Raw genomic sequence first — 15,318 nt, 5'->3', positions numbered from 1 at the left:
AGCACTAGGAGGAAGAGGTGGGGAAGTCTGAGATGATCCTTAGATCCTGTGGCAATCAGTTCCACCCTCTTGGATGGGCTCCCAAAGAAGCTCTGTCTCTCTCACAGATGAGCTACACCTGGGTGGTAGAAAGTGCCGTGGGACTTGAGGAGTGGGGCTGTCAGCCACAATCCCCATCCCAGATCTTTCCACTCTAGGGGTCCCTGGCCCAGGCCCAGGGCCCTGAAGAGAGAGAACGAGACTCTAAGATGAGACAGGCCCAAAAAGGGAACAAATTATTGGTGTTGGGCCAAGTAAATTAGAGGCTGGTGGTGCAGAGAAGATTCCTCCATCACTGTCTGGGGCTGCCCCCAGTTTATGTAACTGATTAGCAGAGCCTCACAAGTCTTCCTAGACCTCCAGAAGAAGGCAGAATGGCTGATCTCCCCTCCCAAGGCATTGATCTGGTGTGGATGATGCCAGGGAAGAACAGTGGGGGGAGGGGTGTTGCAGGTCAGGGCAACTGCACCTGTATTTGCCCCTCATGGTCCAGCCAGGGAAGCCACTTAGGCTTCTGGCTCCCAGTCATCACCTCTCTTGGGCAGAGACCTGCGTCTCTCTCCTTCCTGCCCTGGGGATTTCCAGGCTGCACAGCTCCCTGCCTACACTGTGAGTTCCCCAGCAAGCCAGACTGCCTCAGCCGGCCTGCTTTTCCCTCCTTCCTCAGAGGCTACAAACAGCCCAGTCTCCACGGGTATAAGGTACCACACAGCTGTTAGCAAGCACATTGATTCTTACGGTAAAAGCATTGCAGGGAAAACCTCTTAAAAACCAGCAAAGAACCAGCACGCCTGCTAATAAGCTTTCCAAAGATCACCCCGCTTCCAGCCAGGTAACTGACAGGCAGTGGGTTTCTCCTCAGGGAGCGGCTTCCAGCGGCTGAGGTTTTGCATAACAGAGGCGTTACGTTTGCATACCCCTCCCCTTAGAGATTTCCTGGGAAATGTACTTAACTTTAAAAGGCCCCATAGTTTCAGATGGTCCCTCAAAGCCCATAACCCTTCCCTGGGTTTCCATCGGAGACGTCACATACAGTCCCACAATAATACATAACCGCCTGCCTTTGTAATACAATGAACTCCTAAGCTACTTAAACTTAGTTCTGTAAGGTACGGCCAGGAGAGTGCAGGAAATTGTCTTCTCTGTCCCGTGTCCATGCAAGGATCCCTCTTCCCCGCCCCCTTGGGGCTGGGATCGATGGTGGGAGACAGTGGCTGGTGAGCCAAGCCTGTTTCTATAAATAGTCCAGAGAGAGTAGGAGACAAAGTGAAAGTAGGTCAGACAGACTGAGCGTCTGGGGGGAAGCAGATGTGAATTCAATCCCGCTCTGTGGGGCTCCACAGGAGATGGGCTGTGGGGACTAGAGGGTGAAGGGAGGATGGGCGGGGGTAGTTAGCCAGCAAATAGCTGATCCCCAGAACCCTTTCAGGGCTGCCCTGCCCTGTCCTGTGGGATCAGGGGAATCCCCGTAATCTTGGTCTCCTTCCCTCCAGCAGTGAATCAGTCACATCTGTAGGATGTTGTCCTGCTTCGCTGGTGCATTTCAGGCCCTCGCCTGGCCCATTTCTCAGCCCTTTCTTTAGGGCAGGGATGACAGGACTAGAGCGCGGTGATGCCGGGTTTCCACAGAAGTGTTGCTATTTAGCGATTAAAGTGGGGGGGCTCCTGGGGTTCTGTCCCCAGCTCTGGGAAGGGAGTGGGTTGTAGTGGAGAGAGTGGGCCGGCAGGGAGTTGACTCCTGGGTTGAGCATCTGTGACCCCCAAGAACTGCAGCACCCACATCTGGATCTAGGCTTTGAGCTTGTCCCCTCCCTGGCATCTCTGCACCAATGATCCCTGAGGGAGGCAGTTAACTTTATACACCTCCGGTGTGGGGGAGACTTGCCTGTGATGGTGGGGGCAGGGGGGAGCTCTGGGCTCAAAGCCACCCCCTGCTGCTGCTCTGTGCTTGGCCTTGCTGCTGCAGCCATTCCAATCCCGTGGGCGTCTCTTGCACTGTTAAGAGCTGCGGGACTTGTCCCTGTTGGGAGCAGCAGGAGGCAGCGAAGATAAAAGGGGCTCTCGGTACCAAATATCCCTCCAGATGCTGCAGATTGCTCCAACCCCCATCCCGCTTCCTCCCTCCCATGGTTCTGGGATCTGGCAGCAAGGACAGGGAGCCCGGCTGGCGAAGGAAGGATCACCTGGCTGGATGCCAGAGAGCGGGACACTTGGCTGGTCCCAGGCTGCTGCTGTGGAGGCTGTGGCAGGTTGTTTTAACCCCATTGTGGGCAAAGCCCAAGTGGGGTTTGCAACTTTCACGGCTGCCTTCTGCAGCTCTGTGTGTGTGCACGGAGCACCCCCTTGTGGGCTGTTGGTGTCATTGATCTGTGAGGCCTGCATGGTTGAGAGAAGGCTACACACAGGCCTCTGCTCTTTGAGCTAAGGGGGAATCTCCTTCCCCTTCACCCCCCTTTGCTGGCAGCAGTAGTAGATCCCGTATCCTCCCATTAGGGCAATGTGATCCACGCATCTTAACGTCCTTTGACTGGAGGGTTGTACGAGTGTCTCCTTGTGGAGTGCAGGTTCTGTGTCGAGGGGCGTGGACCAGGCACCCCAAGTGACATGTTCAGCGGGGGGATAGAGGCACAAGTGCATCCCCTTGCTGGGCGCTGAGGGCTGCATTAGCCCTCCCTGACGAGGTTGTTCGGTGTGTCCAGAGGAAAGCGCAGGGGTGGGGATGTTGCAGGAGCTCCCCAACATGGACCTCTCTCTAGCCAATCCCCAGCTGAGCCACCCTTTGTATCCAGTCTGGCATCAGCATCCCGGTAAAATCCTCACCTGCTTTCTGACTGCGTGCTTTTTCGTGGGGGGGGGGCTGAAATGGGAGCTCTGTCCACCAGGCTGAATGCCCCCCTCTCCTGACTCCTCATGCTGCTCCCTCTCTCTTTCCCTTACAGTGAAGGAGTTCCTAGCCAAAGCCAAAGAAGACTTCCTCAAGAAATGGGAGAGCCCCTCTCAGGTACTGTGCCCCCAACCCAGATCACCCCCCACCCCAGCCCAATCAAGGCCTTTGCAGCCCCAGGCTGATTAGTCTGCGGTCACCCCTGGATCTCTTTCCCCATCACTGAGCCACCTAGCCACACAGCCTCCTCTGATGGTCTGGAGGTTGTTTTTGCTCCTGGGGGGTGGGGCTGAGTGGACCATGTTGCTCTTCCCTCCCCCCTTCCCCAACCTGCCCTCTGGTAACTGGAGGGCCAAGAACTCTGTAGGTTCCACTCCACTCTGCTGTGGGAGGGGGACACTAACCATGTGGGACTCCTCCTGATCCAGCCTGTCTCCCCCTCCCCCATCCTCCTTCCAAGGCTCCAGCGCGGTCGTCCAGCCCAGCCCAGCACCAGATTGAACAGGGTCCCTGTTAGCACAACCCCCCTGGGAGCCAAAGGGCCCCCATTTGCTGCCTATGCTTCAGCGCAGTGCCCCAGTGCCCTGGGTCTGTCCCCGCTGGAAATCCCACCTGGGGTGGTTGTGGGTAATTCCTGAGGCAGAGCTGCTGGTCCCTCTGCAGCACTGTCACTTTGCTAGTCCTCCCGCACACCCTGTATCATTAACGCCATGGCACAGATGGGGAAACTGAGGCCCAGAGGGGAAAGGGACTTGGTCATGGGTATAGGAAGTTGGTGGCAGAACTAGGAAGAGAGCTTTTGACTCCTAGTCTCCTGCCCTCTGACCACTACACTTCACTCCCTCTCCTCACAGACCAAGGGCTAGAACCCAGGAGTCCTGACTCCCAGCCCCGCCCCCGCCAGCCCCACTGAATGGAGGTGGGCGGGTCGCCTGTCTGGAACTGGAGTTTGGTTCTGCCCAAGGAGCAGGGAATCCCTTGTCAGTGTCTCCTTAAAACTATAGTGGTTTCCTTTGGCGCCCTCAGGTGGTGAAATGTGACATGTACTTCATATGGATGTTCTCAAGAACAACCCCAGTGCGGGGCTAGGGGGTGCTGTGCTGCAGGGAGTGGCGGGCTCAGTAGGGGGCGCTCTCCCATCACAGTCAGTGATGACCCTGGGGGGGCTGCCATTCTGGTGAGCTATAAAAACCAAAGCTCTGACCCCCTTGTGGTCATTAAAGACCCCTCCAGTCTTGCTGTACAAATCCCACTGTCATGAGCAGATGCCTTCCTGACGCCCCCAGGACCAGTCTGTCTGTCTGCTCCCCTCCTCCCCCCCCCAGTCAGATTTGTTTTCCCCCTTCCAGAACACGGCCAGTTTGGATCAGTTTGATCGAATCAAGACCCTGGGCACGGGCTCATTTGGGAGGGTGATGCTGGTGAAACACAAAGAGACCGGGAATCACTATGCCATGAAGATCCTGGATAAACAGAAGGTGAGACACTGGGAGCTGCCACAAAGATCTGCCCTGGGGCCGTGGACTCCCCAGTGTAGGGGAGGGATTTGGGGCTGAACCCTGTGTGGGGACGCCGGAGAGGGGAGTGGGAGGCGTAGGGGGTGCTGCGCCAGCAGAGGAAGATCTGATGTTGCTACTTCCTTTTCTCTCCAGGTAGTGAAGTTGAAACAAATTGAGCACACCCTCAACGAGAAACGGATCCTCCAGGCCGTCAACTTTCCATTCCTCGTCAAGCTAGAGTATTCTTTCAAAGTAGGTGTCCTTCGCTTGCCAGCCCGGCCCTGGGCTGTCTCTTCTCCCCCCCCCCCCCCCCCGACTCTCACAATCCCCTTGATTTGTTTCCTATTTAAAACCAAAGTTGTGCTGAAGGGGTCGAAGTCTGCATCTCTTGTATCCTGAGAACAAACCTTCCTGGTGTGACTTCTGGGATCAGGTTTGGAGCTAAGAAAAATCAGTTTGGATCATTCCCCTTTTTCACTCTCTTCTGTTCTGCTTTTGACTCCAGGTTTTGAACAGTGATACTTCCCCCCGCAACCGGGTCAGTTTTGCTTTCGTTCCTAGTCAGTTTCAGTTTCTGGCTCCTGTGCGCTGGCCCTAGGGCATGAGGTTTGGCTTGCAGGGGAGTCTCAGAGGAAGTCCTAACTTAACTTCATGCAAAATTGGCTTTGTGGAGACTTTGAAACCATCATGTGGGATCGTTTCTTCCTGATGGAGTTTCTGTGAAAGCTAAAATTCAGGCCCCTGGTGATGCGGCTTGGACCCTCTTCCCTGAACCTGGATCTTGGGGCCTGTGAGCTACACCCTGTGTGTAGGGGGGAGAGCAAAGGTAGTTGTTCCTTAGAGCTCTGGCTGGCCTGATTAAAGAGGGGCTGGCTCTGAAGAGAGACCCGTCTCCTCGTCTGTAAGCCTGTGGTTAGTGGGTTGTAGCGAGGAAGGGTCGTCAGCTCAGGGGAGGCTGCAGGATAAATTGCAGCTCCTGCGGGAGCCTGGAGGCTAGGGTGAAGGGCGTGTTAGCAGGCAGTGCTGGCAGAGTCATTTTCTTGGGGCTCCTCATCATCCCAGGGTTAAATAGCTTTGATCTCTGGCTCCTTGTCCACGGAAGCTGCTACAATAGAAATATCCCACCTGCTCCGTGCCAGCTGCGTGGGGCTGGGCTGTGTAGCTCTCGGGTGACACAGTGGCACTGGGGCCAGCGGCTGCTGTCACACAGGCTGGCTCGCTGAGCCAATCGCTTCTCCTACAACAGCGTAAAATAAATACCCCGTGGCTGAATCCGCGGGTGTAACTGTGGGAGAACGTCATTGAAATCAATGCGGCTGCTCTGGATTTACCCCACTGAGCTAGGAGTCTGTCCTTGTACATGCTGACTGGGCCCCATCAAGGTACTACTAGGGCGTTGGGGCCTGTCTAGATGGTAGAGGGTCAGGAAGGCCTGTGTCATGCAGACCAGAACTGCCTGAGCAGGGAGACCAAGGATGGACTGAGCTCCCTTCATCCCCTTAGGGTACCCCAGGGTTCAGGCATTGTTCCCCGTATGCTTGAGGGCACCACCTTTGCCCTGGTCCTGGGGCTCAAGGCGTAACCCCCTTAATTTAAGCACCCACCCTCACCCTCCCTGGGTTCAGGACATCACCTCACACTCTGTGGGTTCTCTGGGTCTTTTCCCAGTGAAAGAGCCTCACACCGTAATATCCTTAACCTCAATTTATTAACAGTTACCAGACAGAATATATACACGACACATACAATGCCCATCACTCCAAATAAGGCAGGTGAACTTTCCCTGCTGGCCAGTCAGGATCAGGTCGTCCTGGGTCTCCAGCTTCTGCCCGGTGTCATTGGCAGGGTGTTGAGGTCTGATATTGGGCTGTGTCCTGGACCTGGTTCCAAGAACTTCCTTTTGGACCCCAGTTTATAGAGTGAAACTTGAGTCCTGCTTAGCTCTGGACCCTCTTTCCAGGGCTAGCTGGAAACTGACACTGGGCTGGAGGGCAGGGGCAGTGGTCTCCGCATGCGCGGGTGCTTAGTGCTCATGTTCTCATCACTGGGTCGGGTCTCACTAGCGGAATGGCTTTGTTGGGCTCAGCGGAGTTACTTCGGAGGCTGCTCTTTGACTTTGCAGCCCTGAGAGAGGATGGAGCCAGCCTGGTCAATTTCACTCTGCTTTTAACAAGTTTCACTTCCTGCTTCTGCTCTTTTGGGGTGTCCGACCTAGCGGCACGTTGGGTTTCCCCTTTGATCATAGACGTCGCAGCTGGGAAATCCATCTTGTCCCCGCCCATCCCTGCCCCTAAACCAGAGGAGGGGGAGGGGTTGAATTTTCTAGGGCTCTAGTACGAAATACTCCAAACAAATAAAGCTTGCGCCCTCTCATTAGTGAGTCTGTTCCCCAGCCGCGTCTGTGCAGCAACTCCCACTGCAGGTGTGTGCCTGGGACCTACAGCTGGTGGCAGTAGTAGGCTGTTATCGCCCAGACAGCGGGTGCACTGCATTGTGTGCTATGGGGAAGCCAGGCCACTGCATCAGGCTCCCTTGGGGCATGTGGGGTTAGTGCCCTGAAAAGGACGGGGCTAATAAAGGAGCAGGGGTGTGGTGAGCAGCTTCATCCCGGTGTCACAGGCACTGACGGGGGGCCGGAGTGGCTCCATGCCTTGCACTCAGTTTCTGCTGCATTTCCTTCTAGGATAACTCCAATCTGTACATGGTGATGGAATACATCCCGGGCGGGGAGATGTTCTCCCACCTACGGCGGATCGGGAGGTTCAGGTGAGTGTTGCCACGGGAGCCGATGTTGGGGACAGTGTCTCTAATGGTTAGAGCTGGGTGGCGGTTAGACTCCTGGGTTGTATCCCTGGCTCAGGGAGGACAGTAGGATCTAGCACTTAGAGCAGAAGGACTGGGAGTCGGGACTCCTGCGTCCTATTCCTGCTTCCGCCATTCACTCCTTGTGGGAAGGGGGGAGAATCACTCTGTGCCTCAGTTTCCACAGCTGTAAATTTGGGATTGAGTTCAGTAGAGAACTAGACCTTTTATCCACTAGCAGCATCTGCAGCGACGCTGGCTTTGATCCTCCTGCTGCAGGGTGTGACCTGATCCCCAGCTGGGCTGGTCAGGAAGGGATTCCCCATGGGGAGAGCTGCTGAGGTCTTCTGCCAGCACTAGCCACAGTCAGTGGCAGGGATGCCAGGGCTAGATGAGGCCAGGCTGGATGGAGCTGGGGGTCCCTGTGTGTGTGTGTGTTGAGGCTAGCGGGGAGATGCTGGTCTGGGAGGGACTTGCCCTGGGTTGCCAGGCTGAATGGAGTCAGGGGTCTAGCAATGGTGGGTGGGATGTGTGCTCTAGGGCAGATGGGGCCACCAGGCCTAGAAGGTTTGGGGCATCTTGCCTGGGGATCTATAAGGAAGGTGAAGGTGGGGGCGGCAGGGGGCCGAGGGTGCTAGGCTGGCTGAGAGGGGGCGGATCTGGTCTGCGATGCCCACGTTCTCCTCCCACCTCATTGCAGTGAACCTCACGCCCGGTTCTACGCTGCTCAGATCGTCCTGACCTTCGAGTATCTGCACTCGCTGGATCTCATCTACCGAGACCTGAAGCCAGAGAATCTCCTGATAGACCAGCAGGGCTACATCGAGGTGATGCTGCCGCCCCCTCCCACTCCTTCCCGTCCCCATCCCAGCGCTGGCTCCTGGCTCCCTGCAGTGACCTCCTGCCTATCTAAGTCTCTCTCTGTTGCCATCCCCTTCTCAAAGCCAAGACACCCCCAGAAACATAACACGGCCAGAATACATCAGTCATCTGCTTCCTCCCTTCCCCTCCTGCTGTCACAGCCCCCGGGCTGATCCAGCTTCTCCCCTCTCTGTGTTTTGGCTCCAGGTGACGGATTTTGGTTTTGCCAAGCGGGTGAAAGGCCGAACCTGGACTCTGTGTGGGACCCCGGAATACCTGGCCCCCGAGATCATCCTCAGCAAGGTGAGCTGGGGAGGGCCTGTCTGCTGCCTGATCTCTAGCTGATCCTTGGCCACCAGGTGGTTTCCCCCCACACCTCAAATATTCAGTGCATGACCCTGGTCTGCTTTCCCTGGGCAGGGTTATAACAAGGCTGTGGACTGGTGGGCTCTGGGTGTCCTCATCTACGAGATGGCGGCTGGTTACCCCCCATTCTTCGCGGACCAGCCCATTCAGATCTACGAGAAGATTGTCTCTGGCAAGGTATTTGGGCTGGGAGAGGGGACACTTGTGTGATATTTTGAGGTGGGGTTCACCAGCAAAAGTGGGGTGCCAAGTCTCAGCAACGGACCAGAGAGATGCTCACACACTGCACCCCACACATGCTAATTCCCTCCCATGCTACCCCAATCCCCAAGACATGGGCATCCTCCCTGTCATGTATCCCATTCCCCTGCACCCCAACACATAGACCCTCCCTTGCCACATACCCCTGTTCTCCAACACATGGACATCCTCCCCATTGTGTCCCCCACACATGGACCCTCTCTCGCGACGTACCCCTACTTCCCCGACACATGGACTCCATCCCCCACCCCATCACCATTGGGCTCCCTGTAACTCTCATGGGGACTCCTGGAACAGGTGCCTTTGGTTTTCTTATATACGGTTGTGAATTGCAAAACTCTCCTCAACCCTGCTACGTTTCAAGACTAAACGTTCCTTAAACACATCAGTCACCTCCAGGCACCTCATCACCATAGTAACCAAGAGCCCATAATATTCCTCTGCCCACCCCAGCGCCTTCTCGCCAAGGATCTCCAAGCACTCGTGTTGGACGCGGTCAGCTTTAAACCTAGTGGGGTTTTAAAAAAACAAAGTTGTGTGGCCTAGTGGAACTCAACAGGCCTGGGTTCTGTTTGCGGTTCTCCTACCAGCCTGCTGAGTGACCTTGGGCAAGTCACGTCTCCCTGTGCCTTAGTTTCCCCTTATGTAAAATGAGGATAGTGATGTGGCAGCCCTGCTTTGAGATCTGTGGAGGAAAAATGCTCAATAAGAGCTGGAGGGCTGCTGCTAATGAACCATTTCAGCTCCTGTGTCAGTCCTCAGTAGCCGCCCCCACTTCTTGTCCACTTATTGGGGGGAGGGATAGCTCTGCGGTTTGAGCATTGGCCTGCTAAACCCAGGGTTGTGAGTTCAATCCTTGAGGAGGCCATTTAGGGACCTGGGGCAAAAATTGGGGATTGGTCCTGCTTTGAGCAGAGGGTTGGACTAGATGACCTCCTGAGGTCCCTTCCAACCCTGATATTCTATGATTCTATTGTTCTGGAGTGTTTTTAAAGGGCTTGTTGTTTATTATTAGGTGTATTATGATAATGCCTACAAGTCCCAGTCATGGAGCAGGACCCCATTGTGCTAGATGATGTACATATTAGGTGTATTACGGTCGTATCTCAGCCCCCAGGCATAGCCCAGGACCCCCCTGTGCTAGGGGCTGTACATTACTAGGTGTATCTATGAATCTAGCCACGAGGGCAGGGCAGGTAATAGCCAGACCTCTGTGTCTCCTCCCCACCCCAGGTCCGGTTCCCTTCTCACTTCAGCTCAGACCTGAAGGACCTGCTCCGGAACCTGCTGCAGGTGGACCTCACCAAACGCTTTGGCAACCTCAAGAACGGGGTCAACGACATCAAGAACCACAAGTGGTTTGCTACCACCGACTGGATCGCCGTCTACCAGAGGAAGGTAGGAGGGCGGCGGCAGGCAGAGGAGAGCCTGGGTAACTCCCACCTGGTGCAGCCTCCGTCAGCAGAAATTGAACCTGTGATCATCAGTGCCCAGGCCTCTAGGAGCGCATTGGTTCCTGGGACTCTGTAGCAGGGTGTTGTGGCTGGGTGCAACCACTAGGGGGAGATATGCTCACCCAGCATTGGTTTAAAGTCGGGTGCCTTCAGTCACCTGTTTGTAACATGGTGGCAAAAGCAAGGTCCTGTCCCCACCCCCTGAGGATAACAGCCTACTACTGCTGCTGCCAGCTAATGGCATTATTTCTCCATGTCTGGTGGGAGAGGGCTGGGCTGAAGGTCCTGATTAAAACCCTCCTGATGATGCAAGTGGGGGCTCTTACGGGGATCCAAGGGGCTCATGACCCCCTGCCCTTCCCTGATTGCAAAGTGAGAGGAGGGGGTTCTGGCTAGATAAACGGGGGCTTGAGGAGGCGCTGATCCTGCATCCCTCACCTGGTTGCGAAGAGGCCCGATCCTGTATCCTTAAGAGTGCTGGGGGCCCTGCTCATGGGCTCCTAAGCGGGGTCATGGGCTCCCCCTTCCATGATTGCAAAGTGTGTGGGTTTCTGGCTGGAGAGTAGGCGGGTGGGGGGGGGGGCTGATCCTTGCCTGCCTTGTTGCAAAGTTGGGGCCTGATCATGCACCCCTAGCAGACCCAGGAGTGGGGGGGGGAGATGCTAATGTTGATCCCTCACCTCGTTCCCAACCTCCCCCTCCCCTCCCTTTGCAGGTGGAAGCTCCCTTTATACCAAAGTGCAAAGGCCCCGGCGACACGAGTAACTTCGACGACTACGAGGAAGAGGAGATCCGGGTCTCCATCACTGAGAAGTGCGCCAAGGAGTTTGCTGAGTTCTAGGGCCAGCGGCAGCCTTCCCCCCCCTCCCCCCGCTCGGGAGGGTGCGCACGGAGCAGGTGGGGGCGGGGTTGATTTTGATCAGCAGAAAGACCCGAGTTCCTTGCCTGTGTATTTTATTTTTGTGGGTGGGGGGTAGGGATTTGCCTGGATCTGGTTTGGGGGGGAGTGGGAGACCCCTTATTCTAAACCTGTACTAAGTAAATGACAGTAGAGAAGGGCAGGAGTCTAATTTCTCCCATGCGCACCCCTGATGCCCCCACTTGCACATGCTTTCCTCCCCCCCGCCATCACAAGCCTGCCGCTCTCATCATCCCCCCCCTCACCGGGGGTTTAAACAGATCCCCCCCACACACACACACTCAGCTCCCACTGGTTACTTTCCACCCCCTCGCACCGATCCGGTTACCCCCACGCTGCCTCTTAATCCACACGTGCTGTACCCCCACCATCCTGGCCGGCTTTATTGGTGGCTTTTAGTTTTTGAAGGGGGGGCAGGGGGCGTATTTTGCCATCAAATTCCTACCCCCTACCCCCCCCCCCCTAGATCTTCATGGCTATTTGCAAAGCCTTCTGGGAGCAGGGTGTGGAGCAAAGATGCACTGTCATGGCAGGTCAACATCTTGGCTTCCAGAATAGCTTTGAATTCTTCCCCCCCCACTCCCCCCACACACACATACATGGGGAGTTGGTGGGGAGACAAAATCTCAGCCCCCCACCGTCACTCTGGAAAGAGGAAGAAGGAGGGAAATCTTGTCTCATTTTATAAACTGGGGGGGGCTCCTTTTTTTTTCTTTTTTTCTTTTTTTTTTAAATGAAAAATAAGTAAATTAAACCTTATTTTCCTTTGGGGCATGGGGGGAAGAGGTTTTAAAAATCCAGGCTTGGGGCTGGGTTACCTTACCCTACATCAGCCCCTGCCGTCCCTGGTGACACCTCCCTTCCCCTCTTCTTCCCCCCCCCCCCCGAATTTTAACTCTCCAAGCTTTGAATGTGTCTAGGTTTTAGCAAGGAAAAATGAGAGAGAGATCTGTTTTTGTTTTTTTTTCAGGTAGAATTTGACTGTATTTCCCCACCCCCACTGCTCTCTGCAGGGTGTCTGGTTTGGGGGTATCTTACACCAGCGGGGGGAGATCTGGGGGTCTGTTACAGGCTGGAATGGAGGTGCTGGGAGAGGGGATCTCCCTGGTGGGTTTTGGATTTTTAGCTCCCCTTAGAAATAAAATGCTGCTTTTTGAATCTGGGCTATGAATGTGAGCAGCCCCCCACCCTCACCCCTTCTTTGGTCTGTCCTCTTGTGTGTCGGGGTGGGGGGTGCAGGAGGATCTGGTTCTGGGGCACTTGGTTATTTTCGCCCAGGTCAGTGGGGGCTTGTACACTCTTCTCCCTCCCTCCCCCCATAGGCCAAATGGTGCCCTGCAGAAATAACCTTAAAGCCTGGGGCTCCATTCTGTACCTCCGATTTTATGCTTTCGATTTACGTTTTAAGATGACAAGGCGGGAGGAGATACCAGCAAATGGGGGGCAGGGGGGGCAAGGAACTCAAGATCCCAACTAGGCCCTGATCTCCCCACCCCCCTACACCCCCAGGGAGCGACTCCATTAGATCTGTGGTCAGGTTGGAGGGGGTGGGGGAAGGGTGCTGATACCTAGCCATGATCCTGCTTTATTTGGGAGGAGGGAAGGTGCGTGTGGGGGGGGGGGGAGGGCTCTTGTTCGGTTCATTTACTTTTCTTCCTGTCTGATTCTTTACTTATCCTCCCTCCCCCACCCCCCCGCCCCCAATGCAGTGCATCAGTGGGGTGGTCCTGTTCTGACCCCCCCAGCCTGTCTCCCACTGTGTGTATTCACCAGCCGGTTGAATTTCTTGTTTCTCTCCGGGGCGAAGGTGTGTGAGCTTCTTTTGGTTTCATAGATAAATTATATATATTATAAATACATGAGCGCTGTCAGGAGCGGAGGGGGGAGCCCCGTGGCTAGCCCTCCCCCCTTCCCCTCAAATCCCCCTTTTCCACAAAGAAGCTTGAGAGTCCCGTCTAGAGGGTGAGGGTATCATCCGCCCCGCCCTGGGAAACACATCTGTGTCCGCCAACAAAACTTGTTTCACTGGAAAAAACAAAACAACCCCCCCAGCCCCCACTTCCTCTTTAACAGTGTGCTTTGTTGTCAACATATTTGAAACAATTACCAATAAAGTTTTGTTTAAAAAAAATAAAATCAGACTGGCGTGTGGGCTGTTGGGCTCCAGGGGACAGTTGTCGTGGCTGGGATGAGCCGGGAGCTGTTCCTCTTCCCCGGAGGCCCAAGGAGTTCAGGGATGGAGCCGGGGGGCCGGCGGCTGCCATAAGCGGGACCTGAACTCGCCTGGAGTTGGAAGCCCCAAGGGGCGAGTGTCCGCGCGTCAATGGGGTGGGGGGGCGTCTGGCCGATGGATAAACGGGCATCGCAAGCAGCAGCGGAGCGGTTATTTTATCTCGGTGTCTGGCGGGGGGCGACAGCTGCTGGAATACCATGGCCAGGTCTGACACCCACAATTTGAGAAGGAAGGGGAAAAATTGGAGAGGGGCAGAGAGTTGCCATGAGAACGATTAAATGGGGGGGAATCTGCCTTATGCTCAGAGGCAAGGAGCTTCTTAAAGCGAAGGTTAAGGGGTGCTGTGATCCCTGTCTTGAAGTACCCACATGGGGAATAAAACTGTGATAATGGGCGAGTCCCGCTAGCAGACGAAGGTCGAAGGAGAGCCAGTGGCTGGAAGCTGAAACTAGAAACATTCAGACAGGAAAAAAGGGCAGATTTTTAACTGGGGTGGGGAGAGGGGGTGTAATTAGCCGTTGGAACAATTCACCAAGCATCGTGGTGGATTCTTCATCACTGATGCTGTTTAAATCGAGATGGGAGGTTTTTCTAAAGGATCAGCTCCAATTCCAACAGGAGTTGATTCAGGGAAGTCCTGTGGCCTGTGTTACGCAGGTCAGACGAGGTGCTCACAGTGGTCCTGTCTGAATCGATAATCTAGCCTTATGAGGCCGGGGCAGGAGAGGAGAACAGCCAGGCCTACCCCGGTGTGCAGCAATGCAGGGGATTGCCAGAAGCAGAATACTCTCCGCAAAGTGTGGATATGTGCACACCTTCCTTACTGCAGGGCAACTCCTGCCATGTGTGTGAATCTGCTTCCAAAGGGGATCAGATAATGAGACTCCAGCTAATTCCCTGTGTGGTGGGGGGGAGAGAGGAAACCCCTGTGAATGAAAGGTAGTTGATCAGGAATAAAATGAAAGTGATGAGCCCTTCCATACAGCCCCTCGCACAAGGGAGTTCCAAGTGCAATCGGGCTGGAAACTGATTGTGTTTTGAGAGAGAATTTGAGGGTTTCAAATTCAATCCCATTCTACACTGGAGTGAGAGCAGGACCTTGCTTTTCCCCAGCAGAGGTGAGTGCCCAAACCACTGGGTTACTGGGGGGAGGGGGGGAAGGGGATGAGACTGCCCATCAGTAACATATCATCTGTCAGAAGCTGTGATTATTTTTCCTCCTCCAAATGGAGCTATTCCTCCCCTCCCTTTGCCTGTTTCCGAGAGCCCTGGCTGCCGCACTTCCCCAAGAGTCGCCCTTGGAGCAATCTATGGCACTTTAAAGCAAATTGGAGAACTAAAATTGGTATCAAAGAGCCCAGTGTGCCAGGCCAGGCATCTGTGAATGGAGAGTCAGGGCTTCCGGGGTGCAGATCGGGCAGTGGGGGGAGAGAGGGGCGCAGAACAGGCCAGCATGGTGAGAACAGGACAAAATAGAGTCCGAGCTTCCAAGGGACCGGTGGGATCATCTGGTCTGACCTCCTGGAGAACACAGGCCATAGGACTTCCCCCAAATGATTCCTGGAGCAGATCTCTTAGAACAGCATCCAATCTGGACTGCACAATCAAGGTAGGAACAGTTTGTGGGGCAGAGACAGGAAAGGGCGATGAGAGTTACAGAAACAGACCTGGATGGCATTCTAGAGCCACGAGCCCATTTCCCGTGTTGGTCTAGAGCAGGGGTGGGCAAACTATGGCCCAGGGGCTGTATCTGGCCCTCCAGACATTTTAATCTGGCCCTTGAGCTCCCACTGGGCAGCGGGGTCCAGGGTTTCCCCTCCTCCGCGTGGCTCCTGGAAGCATCGGCATGTCCCCCCTCTAGCTCCTACACATAGGGGCACGCTGCCCCCGCCCCAAGTGCCATCCCTGCAGCTCCCATTGGCCAGGAACCATAGCAATGGGAGCTGCAGGGGTGGTGTCTGAGGATGGGGCAGTGCACAGACCTGCCTGGCTGCACCTCT

The 15,318-nt window shown here is 55.2% G+C and overlaps 1 protein-coding gene across 3 annotated transcripts in view; it reads left to right on the top strand.

The window, feature by feature from the left end:
- Nucleotides 1–13,221, top strand: part of LOC311510605 (cAMP-dependent protein kinase catalytic subunit alpha) — a 47,147-nt gene extending 33,926 nt beyond the window's left edge. For all 3 annotated transcript variants that reach the window (XM_084610397.1, XM_084610396.1, XM_084610398.1), the window contains exons 2-10: nt 2,979–3,040; nt 4,273–4,401; nt 4,576–4,674; nt 7,106–7,188; nt 7,925–8,051; nt 8,293–8,388; nt 8,506–8,628; nt 9,946–10,110; nt 10,882–13,221. In XM_084610397.1, the coding sequence (XP_084466523.1) occupies nt 2,979–3,040; nt 4,273–4,401; nt 4,576–4,674; nt 7,106–7,188; nt 7,925–8,051; nt 8,293–8,388; nt 8,506–8,628; nt 9,946–10,110; nt 10,882–11,007 (1,010 nt within the window). In that variant the 3' untranslated portion in view covers nt 11,008–13,221. The remainder of the gene's footprint in view (nt 1–2,978; nt 3,041–4,272; nt 4,402–4,575; nt 4,675–7,105; nt 7,189–7,924; nt 8,052–8,292; nt 8,389–8,505; nt 8,629–9,945; nt 10,111–10,881) is intronic.
- Nucleotides 13,222–15,318: the final 2,097 nt, after the last annotated feature.

The sequence above is a fragment of the Lepidochelys olivacea genome, assembly GCF_965140295.1.
Source record: "Lepidochelys olivacea isolate rLepOli2 genome assembly, chromosome: 20".
Taxonomy (NCBI): Eukaryota; Metazoa; Chordata; order Testudines; family Cheloniidae; genus Lepidochelys; species Lepidochelys olivacea.
This window is presented reverse-complemented; position numbering and strand designations above follow the sequence as displayed.